General features: G+C 38.2%; 1 protein-coding gene, 1 long non-coding RNA gene and 1 pseudogene across 2 annotated transcripts in view; all 3 read right to left on the minus strand.

The window, feature by feature from the left end:
* Positions 1–17,316, minus strand: part of LOC147550275 (uncharacterized) — a 68,696-nt gene that overhangs the window by 18,424 nt on the left and 32,956 nt on the right. The window lies entirely within an intron of this gene.
* Positions 3,593–5,336, minus strand: LOC147550277 (uncharacterized). Its single transcript, XM_086669289.1, has 2 exons — positions 4,592–5,336; positions 3,593–4,099 (listed from the first exon to the last, which is right to left on the minus strand). Exons 1-2 carry the CDS (start codon positions 5,037–5,039, stop codon positions 3,738–3,740), a joined length of 810 nt encoding a protein of 269 aa, XP_086525415.1. The 5' UTR covers positions 5,040–5,336; the 3' UTR covers positions 3,593–3,737.
* LOC147550278 (beta-1,6-galactosyltransferase GALT29A pseudogene) lies at positions 14,534–15,787 on the minus strand (annotated as a pseudogene).

Genomic DNA, 17,316 nt, shown 5'->3' on the forward strand with positions numbered 1-17,316 from the left:
AGGTTGTTAAGCTAGGGCAGACAGTCCTAAATGCTCTACGCCTCTACATACATGTCTTCCTTTCTCTCTCTCCTTCGCTTTTTTTCCTTTTGAAGATACAAGTGCGTATAGATGGGATAATACAATTATTACGTCCTTATTTATGATGCAAGCTTTTCTAGCAAGAATATCAACAGCAAATGTTGGATGATCTCTTAACCAAAATAAAAGTAGACGCGCCAAAATACTTGGAATTCTTCAAATATACTACAATAACACTAAATTACATAGTAAAGGACGATAAATTCTACTTGTAAGGAGTATTTGTGGAAATAAACTACCACAGCATAATGGTGAAGTCGCAAATGTTTCTAGTATATAGTATTCAATAAAGCATAATCTTAACATTACATTTTGATGCAGGGGCACCCGGCGTGGAGACTATTTCCATGACCGAACCCGGTCATGGACCAACCGGCCAGAGAGAGTAGATTTAAGGAGTCCTTATTTTAGTATGATTATTAGATAAATTAGGTTTAGGAAATTATGCTATTTTAATATTTCCAATAATTGGAAAGGTCCAGATTTGAGTCTAGTTATTTAGGCAGTTGCAGTATTTTAATTATTTAGGAAGTCTAATTCAAGTCTATCTAGGAAAGTCCAGAATCCTATAAAAGGATATCTAGTTTGTCTATTATTCTCAGATTGAAGAGAAAACCCCTTTGAAGTTTAATAAAGTTTAGTATTTTCGAGTTATTTCATCTTTATTTTATCGTTCTTGTTAAGTTTATTCGTCTTCTTTAATTCCGCTGCGTTTCTACATCATGTGGTATTCAGAGCCACCAAAGTTTTGGGCTAATGATTCTGGAATTTTTTTTCCAGATCAATTAAATCAGTTTCAATCGTATCTATTCCTCGACAAGATTATAATCAATCAGATTATACTCATCAAGGGATAACGAATCGATGCTTATGCGCATCATGTTCGTATGCATATCGAGATTCATACTATTATCATTGGAATCCGAGAGAAGTCGTACGAGAAAATTCATCACAACCTCCATCTTTTTATTATCCCACCACAACCGAAACACCACCACCTACGTACTCTAATTATACACTACAACCTTCTCCTTATCAATATCAACCTACGCCACCACTACCGGTATGTTATACACCATCACCGCCATCTTATTACTACCCAACACCAGAATCACCACCACCACCACCTCCGTACCCTTATTATTCACCACTTTCGCACACTTGCCACTCACCACAACCACCAACATTAACACTTTGGCAGCAACCTACCTCGTTGTTCGAAGAAAAAATTATTCATGATAAAAAGAAAGAGGATGATTCGTTGAAGGTGGATTCGATAAAAATATCCAATGAACAAGCTCTCAAATCGTTTGACACTTTGGACAAACTATTCTCTTCTAATACACCACAATCTCTTCAATTACAAACGATTATTCTTCGAGATATGGGTTATGATACTGTCGTACAAGAGGATAATTCCATTGAAGAAGAAGAAGATGAAGGCAAAGAAGATTACAAAGAGTGTGAAAAAGATGAATCTTTCTCCGAAGTAGAAGAAGAAAAAGTCGAAGATAAAGGAAGAAAAGACGAGGTTGGTTCTAAACGAGAAACTGTAACAAAGCTCCTCGTTTCGTTTTGCGAAGAGGAGTTCAATTTTGATAAATCATCTTCTAAAATACTTCAAAAACAGCAACAGCAACGCCTCCAGCAACAGCAACAGCAACAGCTCCAGCAACAGCAACAGCAACAGCAACAGCAACAGCAACAGCAACAGCAACGGCAACAGCAAACCCAACAGCAACAGCGACAGCGACAGCAACAACACTACAATCATCACCCGTATTCATCACCTCTCATACAACCATATTCACTGCCAACACCTATCATACCTAACACCACGATCTTCCCACCCACTCAACTTTACCAAGCTCCCACGATAACCACCCTAGTTCAACCAAACCGTTCCCAACCCACCTACTACCGACCCATCGAAACTCCACCCCATTACACACCGGAATACCCAGACCCTCTTAGGCCTTACTCGTTTTCCCAATCATCAAAGCTAACTACCCCATCTCGTTTGTTGAGTGACACGGATACGGTGTTAGATAACACGTCTCAAAACGTTATGAATTCTTTGAAAAACATTGATGATGTTGGTGAATCCCAAAACTCCTCTTTCATCCCTAGTCCAGTTGCTTTCAATCACGATGATAACTTACAATCCGAAGAACAAAAGTTATTGACCATCGATGAAAGTGTTTCTGCTGAGTTTTCTCATGGAATTGATTCTGCTCTTTTTATTGGTGTATTTGATCGTGATTATGTTCGTCCGATTTCTTTTTGTGATGATTCTCAAGGACATTCATACTTTTCTTACCTATATCAAATTAAACATAAAGCAGCTCCTCAGACCAAGATGAAAGGTGAGGCCATGCAAAATATATCAAGACGTACGGTTCTTCAAATTATACGGTGGTTTGCACTTTTTTTTGGCTCTTCTCGTGAGGATACCACTGCCGACGTTCTCTTTGATATTTTCGAAGGCTTAGTTGAGTACTTTACAGTATTACAAGTGAATACTCATAACAGTACTCAGATTGTTGCGAGTTCTAATAATTTTCATACTTTTACTTGGGAACCTTGTGATTCGTTTGTTTTTCTTTCTCTACACTTTCATTCTTCGTATGATGGTCCAAACGTCGTTACGAGTATTCCATTTATTATTGATAGAAGAGAGGCAAGAACCGTGATGGATTGGAAGATGAATTTCAAGGTTAAAGTTTTCATAGCGCACAATATAGCATTTGCAGTCTTCTTCATCAAACTACAAGATGATGGAAGATGTCGGAATTTATTGGATGTTCACTCACTACTGTCGATTTTGCGTAAATCTTCGCATTACGGGTTTTAGTTTGTCGTTGGTGACTTGGTCCCTTTCTCTATCCATCGGATTTCACACGCCGTTCGTGCAAAGTGGGAATTACGAATCGCCCTGACAGAGTTCATCGTATGTGGGTGTATCGATTTGTTTTCTTCGGCAATTCGGTTCGGGACGAACCTCGTGGGAGAAGGGGAAGCTGATGCAGGGGCACCCGGCGTGGAGACTATTTCCATGACCGAACCCGGTCATGGACCAACCGGCCAGAGAGAGTAGATTTAAGGAGTCCTTATTTTAGTATGATTATTAGATAAATTAGGTTTAGGAAATTATGCTATTTTAATATTTCCAATAATTGGAAAGGTCCAGATTTGAGTCTAGTTATTTAGGCAGTTGCAGTATTTTAATTATTTAAGAAGTCTAATTCAAGTCTATCTAGGAAAGTCCAGAATCCTATAAAAGGATATCTAGTTTGTCTATTATTCTCAGATTGAAGAGAAAACCCCTTTGAAGTTTAATAAAGTTTAGTATTTTCGAGTTATTTCATCTTTATTTTATCGTTCTTGTTAAGTTTATTCGTCTTCTTTAATTCCGCTGCGTTTCTACATCACATTTCTAGGGTTTCAATCTTACAGAACTAGTGCCAACTACCATCTTTGAAAGTAGATGGTCTCAAAAAAGAATATGAACTTTTCACTCAATTCGTTTACTCTACTATCAAGTTTTTGTGGGAAACTACTATTACAACATGAGACAAAGAAACCAGAGCTAAAAAATAACATAACTGGTTTCAAAACCTAAAAACAAAAAAAAAATGTTTCTAAACATAAGGAATTCAATGAAATATAACCACAGGAGGGATCTTAAATTTGCTTACAAGGAAAGGAATAACCTTCGATCGTTCAACCAAATCACGATAGAAAGCGTATTCTGCTTCATAATCGTGTAAATGAAGCTCCGATTTCTGATTCGTATGATAATGGTGCTTTGCTATAGGCGATTTCCCGAACCCAAATATACTAACTTTATCACAAATTCCTAATGAAAGCATCACAGCTTGAAAACCAGAAGAATAATGAAATATACTTCCATCATGGGTAGGTCCCCATTCTTCGGGCGACTTTCTTGTTTCTTCTGTAAACAATTTCAATGAATAATACTTCACAATTCTAGCACATAAAACATCAAACCTCGCATCTGTAATTAACAATGGAGCTTTATGAGATGAATTACAAATTGTGTAATCCATTAGATGAATTGCTTGACAAATATACATAATAATCGGAACATTTTCGCCATATGGATGACAAGAACAACTTTCTTTTATACCACAAAGATGAAGAATATTACTATTCACAAATGATATACTAGTTCTTGATCCTACATTTTTCTCATACCCTTTAATCCCAGCATTGTTTAATCTGATAACAAATTCATGATCATCAATCAAATCACCATATTCTGATTTCAATAAAATCCCACTGTTTCCAACTACAGCACAAGATGAATACCTAGTTTTCGAATTCGAAAGAAACCCATAATGTTGATCTATAGGAGTTTTCACTAGTTTAATCAATTGAGACATAATATCAGGTTGAAATTTTTTGTTTTTAAACCAATCATGAAGAATTCTACGAAAATCTAACCAGTTTCTATAATATTTAGGTGAACGAAAATGATTTGGTATACCTCGATTCGAGTATCTTGATTGTTTATCAATTTGAGTTCTTCGTTGCCAAGATGAGATCGATCGATAACGCCCTTGAGTAAAACCATAGCTAGATTGGAGTAATTGTTCGATTTCTTGTTTAGCTTTCATCTCTCCGATATCAATGGCAGCAAATTTTAACAATGTTGAGTTTAGTTCCGACACTGATTGTTTCATTTCGAAGACATTTTCAGTCGGAAAAGAACTGAAACTCCGGCGAGTTGCGATTTTAGAACTGAGAGAAGTGACGATAGCTAGTAAGAGAAAGAGACTGAAAAGTACACGAATAGATCCTCTCATTTGAAAAGATAAACCTTCTTGAATCATCCAATTTAAGAAATTATTCGTTAAATTAGGTAGAAGAAACGTATAGATCTTAACCAGATAAAACGGATCTGAAACCTCATCGTTTTCAGTAATTACTCGCATCAGTTTTTGATCCACAGATTCTCTCTCTCTCTCTTCAGCTAACAAACATAAACCCTAATTTGAAGAATAAACCACAGATCTCGAAGTGGATATCTCGCCATTTTTATTCAAATCTTGCTGAACCAAATAGTATAACAAATGAAATATTCGAAAATGAAGTTGAAATGTCTTCTGAAAATCAGAAGGGTTTGGAAGATGAGCGTTAAGGGCCGTTGGATTAGGACAGATCTGATATAGTTTAGTGACGATTAAATCTAAACCGTTAAGTTGTGGTATGAGGATATTAGTAGCAACAGAAAAAATCAGGGTTGTCTTAAACAGAAGGTAGATTTATAGATCAAATTCTCTTGCAACTAGTCTAACTAGGGACCAAGTATTTGAAAATGAAAATGCCATGTCATCTTTTCGGCTATGATGGGACAAAATCTCACAGGAAGTTTTTTTTTTTTTTTTTTTTTTTTTTTTTTTTTTTGTTGAAGGAAAAAAACCGAAAAGAAAACAAGTCAAGCTACCCACACCACTTACAACGCTAACTCCCTCGTTAGCTCCCCCCAGGAGTTCCACACCCTATTACACTTATTTTGCCTACCCCACTTAGCTAATTTATCTGCCCAATTGTTGAGGTCTCTGGGAATGTGGACGAATCTGATAGAGCCGAAGTGACCTGATGTCTCACGGATGTTGTCCATTAATTTCTCTGTCTGCCATTCAATAGCCGAGCCACCATTGTTCAGGTACCGAATGATATTAAAATTATCACTTTCCAAAATAAGATGAGTAATCTGTAGCTGTTGCGCCCACTGTATAGTTTTGAGAATGCCTAGACCTTCACATTCTTCTGCCGATTGGCCTCTGATGACACCTGCTAACGCGATAATAAATTCTGCCTTATCATTGTGAATGATTCCGCCATATCCTGCCGGATCTGTAAGAGTCTTAAATGAAGCATCCACGTTACATTTCAGGTAAGGAAATTCAGGAGGTCTCCAGACCAGCGAGTCCTTTCTGTTGGTTGCTGGTTTTGTTTTCTTATGGGCAATAGCCGACCCTTTAATGTTATTGATAACCTGTACCGGAGTTTGTTTTTTCGAAGAAAAACATTGTTCACATCTAGCTTTCCATATGAACCACAAAATATTAGCGTAAAGGGACTGCAATTCTGGTTCCAAAGATTTCCACTCCAAGATCCAGTCCTGCAAATTGTCAATACTATCCACCCTGATATTAAAGTAGAACCAGATAGTACGGGTAGAAGCACAATGGAGCATGATATGAGATAACGATTCGACCTTGTCGCAAAACCCACAATTAAACACATTGCCTATATACTGACCAATTTGTCCACGAACTGGAAGACTGTTGGAACAACACTTCCACAAGAACAGTTTAATTCGAGGTATCGTTTGTATTTTCCATATATAGTTCCACTCTGGTTGATGGTAGTCCATATTTTTTGTTCTCAAATGAAAGTACATAGATTTGATAGTGAAGTTACCTGATTTGGTGAGAGACCATTTCATAGCGTCATCTTTATCATGTCGTAAATTGATACTGCAGATCGCCTTTTCGACCTCGATATCAAAAAGTTGATGAATCAGGTTCATGTTCCACTGGTTATTATTGATCAGTTGATCAACCGTTTGTAAGCTGCAATTGTGTATGTTAGGTATCGGAGGTTTGTGATTCGGAATCCAGTAGTCCTCCCAAATGTTAATATTAGTGCCCTTATTCACATCCCAAAAAATGAGCTCCTGAACTTGTTTATAACGCTGCATCATAGATTTCCAAAACCAGGAGTGGTTAGATTTAGCCATAGAAGGCTTGGTATCTTTCGGGTAGTATTTAGCTTTAAGAATCTTCGTCCAAAGAGTATCGGGGTTTTTGAGAGCACGCCAAAGGAGTTTACTAAGGAAAGCTTCATTATCCAGAAAAGGTAATCTAATACCAAGCCCCCCAGTCTGCGAGGCTTACATATCTGTTGCCAGTTGATGGTGTGAATGGTTTTCGATTTTCCCCACCAGAAAGACCTCTGGATGGTCTCAATGCGATTACTTATGCCTTTAGGAATGGCAAAGCATTGCATTTGGTATCGGGGAACGGCCGCTGCTATGGTGGAGATCACTACAGAGCGGCCAGCTTGGGAAAGAAGGTTTGTATGTCATTTAGAAAGTTTATTTTGGATTTGGTTAAGGAGGGAGGAGAAAACTTGCCTTTTATTGGCTTCGATGAACAGGTGAGTGCCCAGGTACTTGTCTAGAGAAGAAGCTTGGTGAACTTTCAGACTACGAGTAATCATCCGCTTGAATTTAGGATGGGTGGTTTTGGAAAAGAAGATAGTAGATTTGGCGTAGTTAATCATCTGGCCCGAGGCCGCACTGAAAGTATCCAAAATGTTCTGGAGGTTAGTAATATTGTCAAGAGAGTTAAGGCCGAAGATGAGACAATCATCAGCAGAAAGCAGATGGGTGAGCGAGAAGTCCGAATTAGGAAAATTGAAGCCAATGAAATGGTTTTGACTGTTTTTGGATTCCAGGAGACGGTTGAGGCCTTCCATAGCTAGAGCAAAAAGAAAAGGGGATAACGGGTCACCCTGCCTAATGCCCCTGGAGACGTTGAAATTCTTACCTGGACGACCATTGATAAGAATCGCCATAAAAGAGGTGGAGATGCAGGTATGAATCAGATTAATCCACTGCTCCGCGAATCCCATCTGAAACATGATTCTCTCTAAAAATGACCACTCAACCCGGTCGAAAGCTTTAGACATATCCAGCTTTAAACCAAAATAGCTTTTCTTCCCTTTTTTCCTCTTGAAAGAGTGCGACACTTCCTGGCTAATGATAATATTATCGGTGATCTGCCGGCCAGGAACGAAAGCCGCTTGGAAGGGGAAGATAATCTCAGGAAGAACAATCTTAAGCCGGTTGGCCAGAATTTTAGTGATTATTTTGTAGGTGGTGTTTAGGAGACTGATGGGTTTATAGTCCAAAGTGGTTTGAGGGGTTTTGGTTTTAGGGATCAAACAGATGTGAGTGTGATTAGATGCAGGCGGAAGATAGTTGTGGGAGAAAAAGTTGTTTACCATGCTGATAACATCTAATTTTACCGTGTCCCAGTTAGAATGGTAAAAAAAAGGCGGGTATCCGTCCGGACCCGGAGCAGCATCAGCTTTAAGCGAAAAAACCGCCGTACGGATTTCATCTTCAAGAGGCGGCTTGATGAGGTTGTTGTTATGGGTGGACGTGATTTGCGAGGGGAAGAGATTGATTAAATCCTCAGAGATAATGGAGCCCATAGTCGTGGATATCTGCTGAACATGGGAGGAAAAAACAGAAGCCACTTCCTCAAGATCATTCGTCCAGGTGTTGTCAGAACGTTTGATAGAGGTGATTTGATTCTTACGATTTCTCTGAATAGCTTTTGCATGGAAAAAATTCGTGTTTCCGTCACCGAGATGTATATTGGCAACTCTAGATTTCTCTTTCCACAGGCTTTCCTGATGGTTATAGGCTTCTTCCAACTTTTGGTTAAGAATATGCAGACTCTCAAGGGTAGTTATAGATTGAAGGGCATCCGTGAGATGGTTGATTTTAGTTTCAATGTGTCCAAAAACATTTTTATTCCACTTGGCGAGGTTGATAGCTAAGTGGTTAAGCTTATTCTGGATCGGATTGTGGGAATGAGGCCAGTTACTGCTAATGAAACTGTAGCAATCTGGGTGAGACATCCAGATGCGGATAAATTTGAACGGCTTTCGACCAATTGGCCTTTGAAGGATGGTAGTGAGGAGGATGGGTACATGATCGGAGCCAACCCCGGCAGGTGGTGAAGTATGGAGTCAGGGTAGTCCGTGGCCCACTTCTGGTTCGATAAAGCTCTGTCAAGACGTTCTTTAATCAAGTTGCCCGAAAATTGTCTATTGGACCACGTATAAGGGTCACCATTGAAGCCAAGATCATGAAGGCCCATCGTATTGATCTGCGTGCGGATTTGCCGAGCATGGGAGGGGAACTTAGACCTCCCTCCGAGTTTATCCTCTGGATACAAAATAGAATTGAGGTCGCCTATAACCAACCAAGGAATAGAGGGATCCGGAGTAAGCTTAGAGAGTTGGGCCCAGGGACCCATCCGATGAGAGTTATAGGGGCAACCATAGAAGCACGAAAGATAGAATTCCTTATTATTGTCATGGGTGCCTTTAAGATGGATAATGTTATAATCCGCATAAGAAGTGTGGATATCCAAGTTATGGGACCAAAAGGCCGCAAGGCCCCCAGCTCTGTTGACAGGTTCAACCGTGAATTGTTTGTAGTGGGCTTGCATATTGAGGAGTTTGTTCAGATTCGTATTAATACACTTAGTCTCAGATAAAAAAATGATGTCAGGTTTGTGGGTTCGAACAAGAGATCAGAGGTGCTTTCTGTTCAGAAAATTACCGCAGCCTCTCATGTTCCAGGCCAAAATAGATACATCTATATGGGGTTGGTCCATCTGGTCGCCGGCCAAAGGGGCCCAACCAAGCCAAGCTTAGCAGGCCCAAAGAGGCTAACAAGCCAAGGAGTGCCTGAAGCAGAAGGGGGAAGGGAACGGGAGAAAGGGGACAGAGAGGCCCAAAAACCTAATAAACTACCAACAGACTAACTAACAGAAAGATACAACAGAAGAGACTAACTAACAGAAAAGGAAACCAAACGAGTTACAAAAACTAAACAAAACAGTCCACCACAGCTGAAAGCCCACAAAAAACTAAACACCTCCCCCACGCGGTACAGTTGGCCAGGAGGAACAAAAGGGAGATTTCAACTCTCAACACCTAGCAAGGAAACAGCTAGAGGAGTCCCCTCCTTGCTACTGTACCAACATGAAGAGCCAAAACAAAGGCCACACAACTGGCCACCAAGCAAAACACTACACCTAACAAAGCAAGACAGAAAACACAAACAGAACTAAAACTAAACACAACTACCACAAACCAAAACAACTAAAGTAGATCATTCTGGTGGAGTTACGACACTCCCACTTCCTTGATTAACATTACCCCTGATACTCTGGTTGACCATCCTTTCTTCAGCAATCATTCTCCTCGCCTCTCGATTCTCCAACAGCATGGATTGGAATTCATTGGAATCGTCTGAAAGCTCATCCGAGCTGATGGAGTGGTGGGAAGGGCTTTCTCTTGTTCTCTTACCCGAGGGGGTAAAGAGTAGGTGTGGAGGGGTTTGATGATACACAGGTGAAGGTGGGGGGGCTATAAGTAATGGTTCCTCAGGGCTCTGATCATGGTTGGGAAGAACATTAGTATCCATTGGGTCACTGTCATCTTCAGAGGGATCTTCAAGCACCGAACAGTGACCCAGAGGATGTTCAATAATCCTGCAGGTTTGACATATTGCCCTTGGGAATTTTTGGTAACTGAAGTTGATGTCAAATTCTCTATCAACAAAGACTGTGTTAATGGTGGCTAATAATGGAGATCGGACATCCAGGTATTCTTTGTTCTGAATGGCCATTGGTAGGTTATACAGGTTGCACCACATGGGCTCATAAAATAGGTCATCAACTCCTTCCGAGAGTGGAAAATCAACTTGTTTAAGAACAAGAAGCATGCCCCTCAGAATCCATGGACGGCCAAAGTTTAGTGCATTCAGGATGAATAAGCTTTTAGGTTTTATAAGAAAGGTGTTAAGAGGACCTTCAATAGTGGAGTAGTGACAGTCGCGAAAGAAAATGGATTGAGAGAAGAGCATGTGTTTCAGGTGAGCCAGGTTTGCCTCTTGAGGACAGCACCACCTAGCCACAAAACCTTGGTTGATAGTCTGGAGGTCCTGGTTTGTGGAGGGTTTTGGGTATTTGAGAGGGAGACGACCACGGGGAGCAAGAGCAAAATGAGTAGCCATGAGGATAGGGTTAAAGCAGGGATGAATAGAGGACTGTGATGAGAGGAGGAGAAGGACCAAGATATATATAGAGGAGCAGTAGGTCGGGGAGGAGAAGAAAATGATGGGACATGAGAATGTCTCATCTGAATCTCTTAACTCGGGTTAGTTAGTCCAGTTCGAGCGGTTACTCTGATGATTTGGTTGATTTTCTTTCTCAGGTCTCGGTTATGGAGTTCGATGCGAAAACATGTGATAAAGACATACTTGAGGGGCATTTTGGTCATTTTAATGACAAGGGTATTCTGGTCAATTTTGGTGCTCGGTTGAAAAGTAGAGTTCAAGACGAACCCATAGGCGAAAACGGACGTCAAATCGGAGTCCCGACGAGCAAGATAGACTAGTTCAAAGATTGGGGTCGGCACCTCTTATGGTATTTTATTAGCTGCTGCCTCCATACTACACGGTACAAGTTAATAAAGTATGCCGACGCAAGATAAGATGGTAGGTTGCAATGCACCGAATCCTTTATCAAAATAGCCAACACGTCAACACCATACTGTAAACACCGACTGGGCCATTGGAGATTTATTGCAAATCTTTTCTCTTTCCACTTTCTCTATTTTGAATTGGTCAAAATTTGGGAATACCTCTTCTTTATTTCTCTCTCATACCATACCTCTCATATAAACAGTATCCTTACTGTTTTATGGCAAGAACTTATTAGAGAATGAAATGATTGATAGGATATGTTTGTGTGAAGATTATGGAAAGGAATTCTTTTACAAAAAAGGAAAGGATGATTGAAATCTAGAGATTTACAGAGATGGAAAGCAAGGGATATTCGGCTAAGATCAAGAGGGAAAGAAAGTGAGTATTCTCTTTATTTATTTCTTTGACAGTGAAGATTGAAACTATAACAGAAAATGGAAAGAGCTCTCGGCTGGAATTTCTTTTATATTGGGATAATAACAGAGAGATGGAAGAATCAAATTGTTTTGATTTCCTTTCTCTGATTTAGAAAGAAAGAGCAACTGAAATAGAGATGGAGCTTATGGAAATTTTACAGAGAAGGAAAGAAAAGATTGAAGATGGAATCGATTGATAGAAAGAGAAGTTTATTTTCTTTAGAAGGAGATGATTGTGAGAAATCAAAAGTTATCTTTTTCTCTCTGGTTTTAGAGAGAGAAAGGAAAGTTTTATTTCCTTCTCTCATACAAACCGAGAATGAAATGTATTGAGAAAGGGAGATAAAGCTCTCTTAGTTGGATATAAATGGGAGAACAGAAAGAAGAAAGGGCATCTCGGTTTGGGGGTCAAGAACATCACCATCTCTAAGCTCAACCTATAGAGAAAATCAGAGAGAGAGAGAGAGAAACACCATTATCATCCACTTCTTTTTCTTCTTCTTGTTCTGTAATTCTTTTTGTGAGAGAAAGAAACAGAGAGAGAGAGGGAAATATTTGTAGTGAGAGAAAGGAGTAAATTGTAGAGAGAGAGAGAGATAAATAATCAATTGCTTTTATTTCTTCTTCATTTTTGTTTCTCTGGAGGTTTCTTTATTCATGGTTGTATGAGAGAGAGGTACTGGAAGAAGTTTAAAACAGTAGAGAGAGAGAGAGAGAGAGAGAGAAAACAGTGAAGAAGACGAGAAAAGAGATTGGAAAATACTTTTCCCATAGGGAAAATATTTCCGAGAAGATGAGAAATTAATTTTCCCTTAAGGCGCGTTTGGCTGCAACAGGAAACAATTTCCAGCGAGAAAAAGTTTAGTTTTCTTCCATTCTCTCTTATTCTTCATATTAATTTAATCTTATTCGCCATGATTAGCTAACCATCCATCTAGGGTTTTAGGATAAAACCCATACTTGAACCTTTAGAGACATATTTTTATTTTGTTAATTCTCTTGATTGTGATTTAAAGTTGAAATTGTTTAAATTTGTAGAATTGATTTTCTTTTCATTGTTTATACTTTTAAATTTGATATATCATGCTTAGATTAGATTCTTTGATGATATATGCTTATTGATTGATAAACAATAGTTTAGAGATTTGTTTTTCGAAATATACAATTACATTGTTATAGATTATTGGTTTTAAACGAAAACATCTTCCGGAATTAAGATAGTTCATTATCTGAAATCCCGAGTTATAAAAAGAAAGAGAATTGATTATTTAACTATTTGTTCTAAAGATGATTTTATGTGGTAGATTCCGAAACCCCTAGACTTCTCCCCCCATTTGAGTTCATCTTTTTATTTGTTTTAATATTTTATTTTATTTTAAAACCAAAACCAATTTCAAACCCGAGTTACTTCCAAGTCTTAGAATAGGTTTCACTTAGTCTCTGAGGAACGAACCGGTCTTACCGGAATTATTACAACTTGACACCCGTGCACTTGCGGGTGTAGACCTATTTAGGAAACTTTCTAGGCCCATCAGAAGACGCTGAAGCCATCGATTGCCATGCATGAACAGGGATTGGTGAGAGTGTCACCCACCAGAAATGTCTACTCGCCGGAAATGACTATTGACATGCTAGAGAGATAAAGAAGACCAAACGAAAAACAGCTAAAACCACTTCGTGTGAAAAACCAATAAAACCAGAGAGAGAAGAGAGAGAGGATAGAGAAAGAAAATGGTAAAACCGAGGCACTAAAGACAAAGAGACTGGAGAAGAGGAAGAGGCTTACCCTCGAGTAACTGATGGCGTGCATGTTGTTCTTCTCGGGACAAAGCACCTCGCCAGTGTAGAAGGAAGCTTCTGGGACGGCTTTGACTTGCATGCAATGAAGACGAAGACCAATAACTGCTAGTCCATTAACTGCTAGATCATGCTCAATATTTGGTGATTACGAGAAGGATAGGAGGCGTAATGAGGTGGGAAAACAGCGAGAGGGAGATCGTGATGACGCTGTTCTTAGTTAATGCACTCAGGGAGTCTTGATGGGGTTGGCGGCGGGAGAGTGATTAGGGTTTTCAAGGTGGAAAGGGGAGAGTTCGCTGACATCAGATCAGAGCCTCTCTCTCCTCAAAAAACCTTTTCTCCACAAAATCTCAAAGGAAGTTGAACAAAAATAAATTTACAGTGTAACGTCCTATGTGGCGTACGAGTCATGAAATCAGAAAAAGTCTTCAAGTTGTATCAAAACCACGATACTAATCAGAGTAATCACTGAGAAGAAAATCTGGTAAAGATCCTCTTACATAGATAGATGAAAATTTCGCGATCAACCTACCTAAGTAAATAACATCTGCAACCAGTCAGTCCAGTCCACCACTTATAGCTAATTGGTTTTGCTTACAAAGGGTATAACTGTATAAAAACCCATGTGTCAATTACAATATCATGATGGATTTTTTGAACTTACTATAGACAATAATATGTAAACCTAGGTAATTGGACATTTCTCTTATTCTATTAGCGTTGCCGATAAACACACAGACAGAAGCTAACACAACCCTATCATGTATCATGACACTAAAAAATAAAAATCATAACACTATGTCCTTTTCTTTTCCATTTTAAATAGTAATTACAACATTTTTAAAAAAAGGTAAAGAAAGACTACTTCATAACATTCATCAAGAATTAAGAAAAGATCAAAAATGAAATGTACATAAGAGAAGAATTATATTCAATTTCAATGATATAAAACAACAGGAGGAATCTTGAAATTATAACCATTAACAAGAAAAGGAATTACGTCTGGTCTTTCAATCAAATCGCGGTAGAAATTATATTCGGCTTCATAATCATGTAAATGAAGTTCTTCCCTTTGATTAGTATGATAATGATGTTTAGCTAATTTTGATTTCCCAAACCCAAATAAACTAACTTTATCACAAATCCCTAATGAAAGAATCACAGCTTGAAATCCAGAAGAATAATGAAACATAACTTCATCATGAACCACTCCCCATTCTTGTATTGATTTACCTGTCTCCTCTAGAAACCTTTTCATTGAATAATACTTCACAATTCTACTACATAAAATATCAAATCTTGAATCTGTAATCAATAATGGAGCTTTATTAGATGAATTTTTGCAAGTTATATAGTCAATAAAATGTATCGGTTGGCAAATATATGCTATTGTTGAGACGTTTTCCCCGTATGAATGACAATAACAACCCTGCATATTTGAGCAAAAATGAAGGATGTTACTGTTAATGAATGAGATTGTTGTTCTTGATCCTACATTCTTCTTATACCCATAAATTATAGCACTATTTAATCGAATAATCGCCTCGTGAGTATCGATTAATTCTCCATATTCATTGTTTAGTAAAATTCCACTATTTCCCACTACTGCACAAGAAGAATATCTAGTACTATTTGAGTTCGCAAACTTAGTATAACCATGATAGTGTTTTTGAATTGGGATTTTCACAAGGTTGATCAATTCAGACATGATATTAGGTTCAAACCTCTTGTTCTTAAGCCAATCACGAAGAACTCCGCGAAAATCTAACAATTTTTTCTTGTCATCTATTACCCGAAGATTTATCGGTGTTCTTCCTCGGTGGGCATGTCTAGTTGCGCGGTTTCGTTGCTTGGAAGAAGAATATATTGAACGATAACGATGATCAACTCTATCATCAATGAAGTTTGTTTCAAGTAATTGATTGACTTCTAGCTTGGTATTTTCTTCTCCAATATCAATAGCTGCATACTTTAGTAATGTTGCAGAGTTAGTTACTTCTTGTGATGATAGTGTTAATAGGAAGGTTTTGATTCCAAGAGAATTAGAAGTCAAGATTTTAGAGCTCAAGATTGTGATAAAAGCGAGTATAAGGAAGAGAGTAATGAACAGAAGACGAGGGTGAATTTGTAATCTAATAGTACTCTGAAGCTTCTTCATTACCATTTCTAGCTGCAAGAACTCACAATCTAGCTCTAGTTCTATTTTGCTAGCTAAAACAGAGATCTTGCAATGGAAGTCTTGTAATTTCTTCTTCAAAAACTTCAATTCAAAGTTGCAATACAATAATGAATTTGTGATAATAACAAGGAAAATGCTTTTTATGGGGAGGGTGTTTTTTTGGGTAGGTTTTGCTTGTAGTGAATCTATATATGACTTCATCATCTTTAAATGAGGCAGGTTTCATCATGGAAATGAGGTTGGTATATATCCTTTTAGGATTGTCTTAACAAAAAATTTAGAAAAATATTTAAATTTGACACTACATTTACCTTTGTGCACCGCCTGTCTTACAGTGACTAATATGACAATGGGTAATTTTATCTTTTCACACCTTTCGAAAGGATGTGAAAAATAAAATTGTCGCTTGTCCTACTCATGACATGCACAAAAGTGTACATGGAAGTACTTGTATCATCGGCTACAACAGCTAGATAAAATGGAGAGTTTTCGAGAGACTTTTATAAGAAAGAAATTCCCATATTAACCTAATGTCTCTTAAAATATTATGCTTGGCAATCCTCAATGTTAAAGATGGATGAATTGGGCGGTTGAAATTAACCAATTACCCAAGTCAAAGTGCCCTAGTATTTGGAGTGTTTCTTTTTGTTGTTCCTCTGGTTATGGTTTGAGTTCACATTAATTTTGTTTTGTCTTGTCTTGATTAAGCTAGAGTCTAGGTTGAAGTAGGGAACTTCCTTTCTCTAATTTATAGAGAGATAAACGATAAGTGAATACCAACTTTATCAATAATTCCTTCTTTCGGATTAACCGAAATAGACAAAAGATAATGAAGTCGAGGCGAGAATAAATTCTCTTTCCTTAAGACATTTTACACCCCCGTAACAGTACCAAACGTTAGGGTGTATGCCTTCGGGATACAACGACTATCCTTTCTGAATTTTAAGATGGTACTTCTATATTCTAAAAGCGGACGAACCTTCGTAAATAATATGAGCTCTTAGACTGATGCGAATTGATCTTCTAGACGTTTTAAGATTATAAGTTCAACCAAAACTTCTTTCTTTTCTAGAGATACTAGTAATCCAGACACACAGAATACTAATTGTTAGAAGAGAAGAAAAGAATGGACTTGAATCTTCTAGATGCTTTAGATTATAACTTCACTCAAAACTTCTTTCTTCCTTTTTCTAGATATACTAGAATTACCTCCCGATCAGTATTTCAGACACACAGAATACTAATTGTTAGAACATAATAGAAGAAGAGAATGAATGGAATGATAAATGAGAAGAGTTTGGGTTGTTTATATAAGAAGTGAATGGGTGCATTTGCCTTTTGGGGTTAAGTGATATAACTGTACAGAATATAGGGACTAATCTGAAGTATAACTGAAAGTTGGAGGCGGTGGCCGGTGGCAATCTAGACCGTTGGATTTGGCTAAATTCCTCGGGTGGAACGCCAGCCGTAGATGGTTCTAGATAAATCCCGAGACGTGCCTAACAGATGAAGAA

This window comes from Eschscholzia californica, unplaced genomic scaffold, assembly GCF_041429995.1.
Source record: "Eschscholzia californica isolate CP2 unplaced genomic scaffold, dmEscCali1.0.p SCAF_3, whole genome shotgun sequence".
Taxonomy (NCBI): domain Eukaryota; kingdom Viridiplantae; phylum Streptophyta; class Magnoliopsida; order Ranunculales; family Papaveraceae; genus Eschscholzia; species Eschscholzia californica.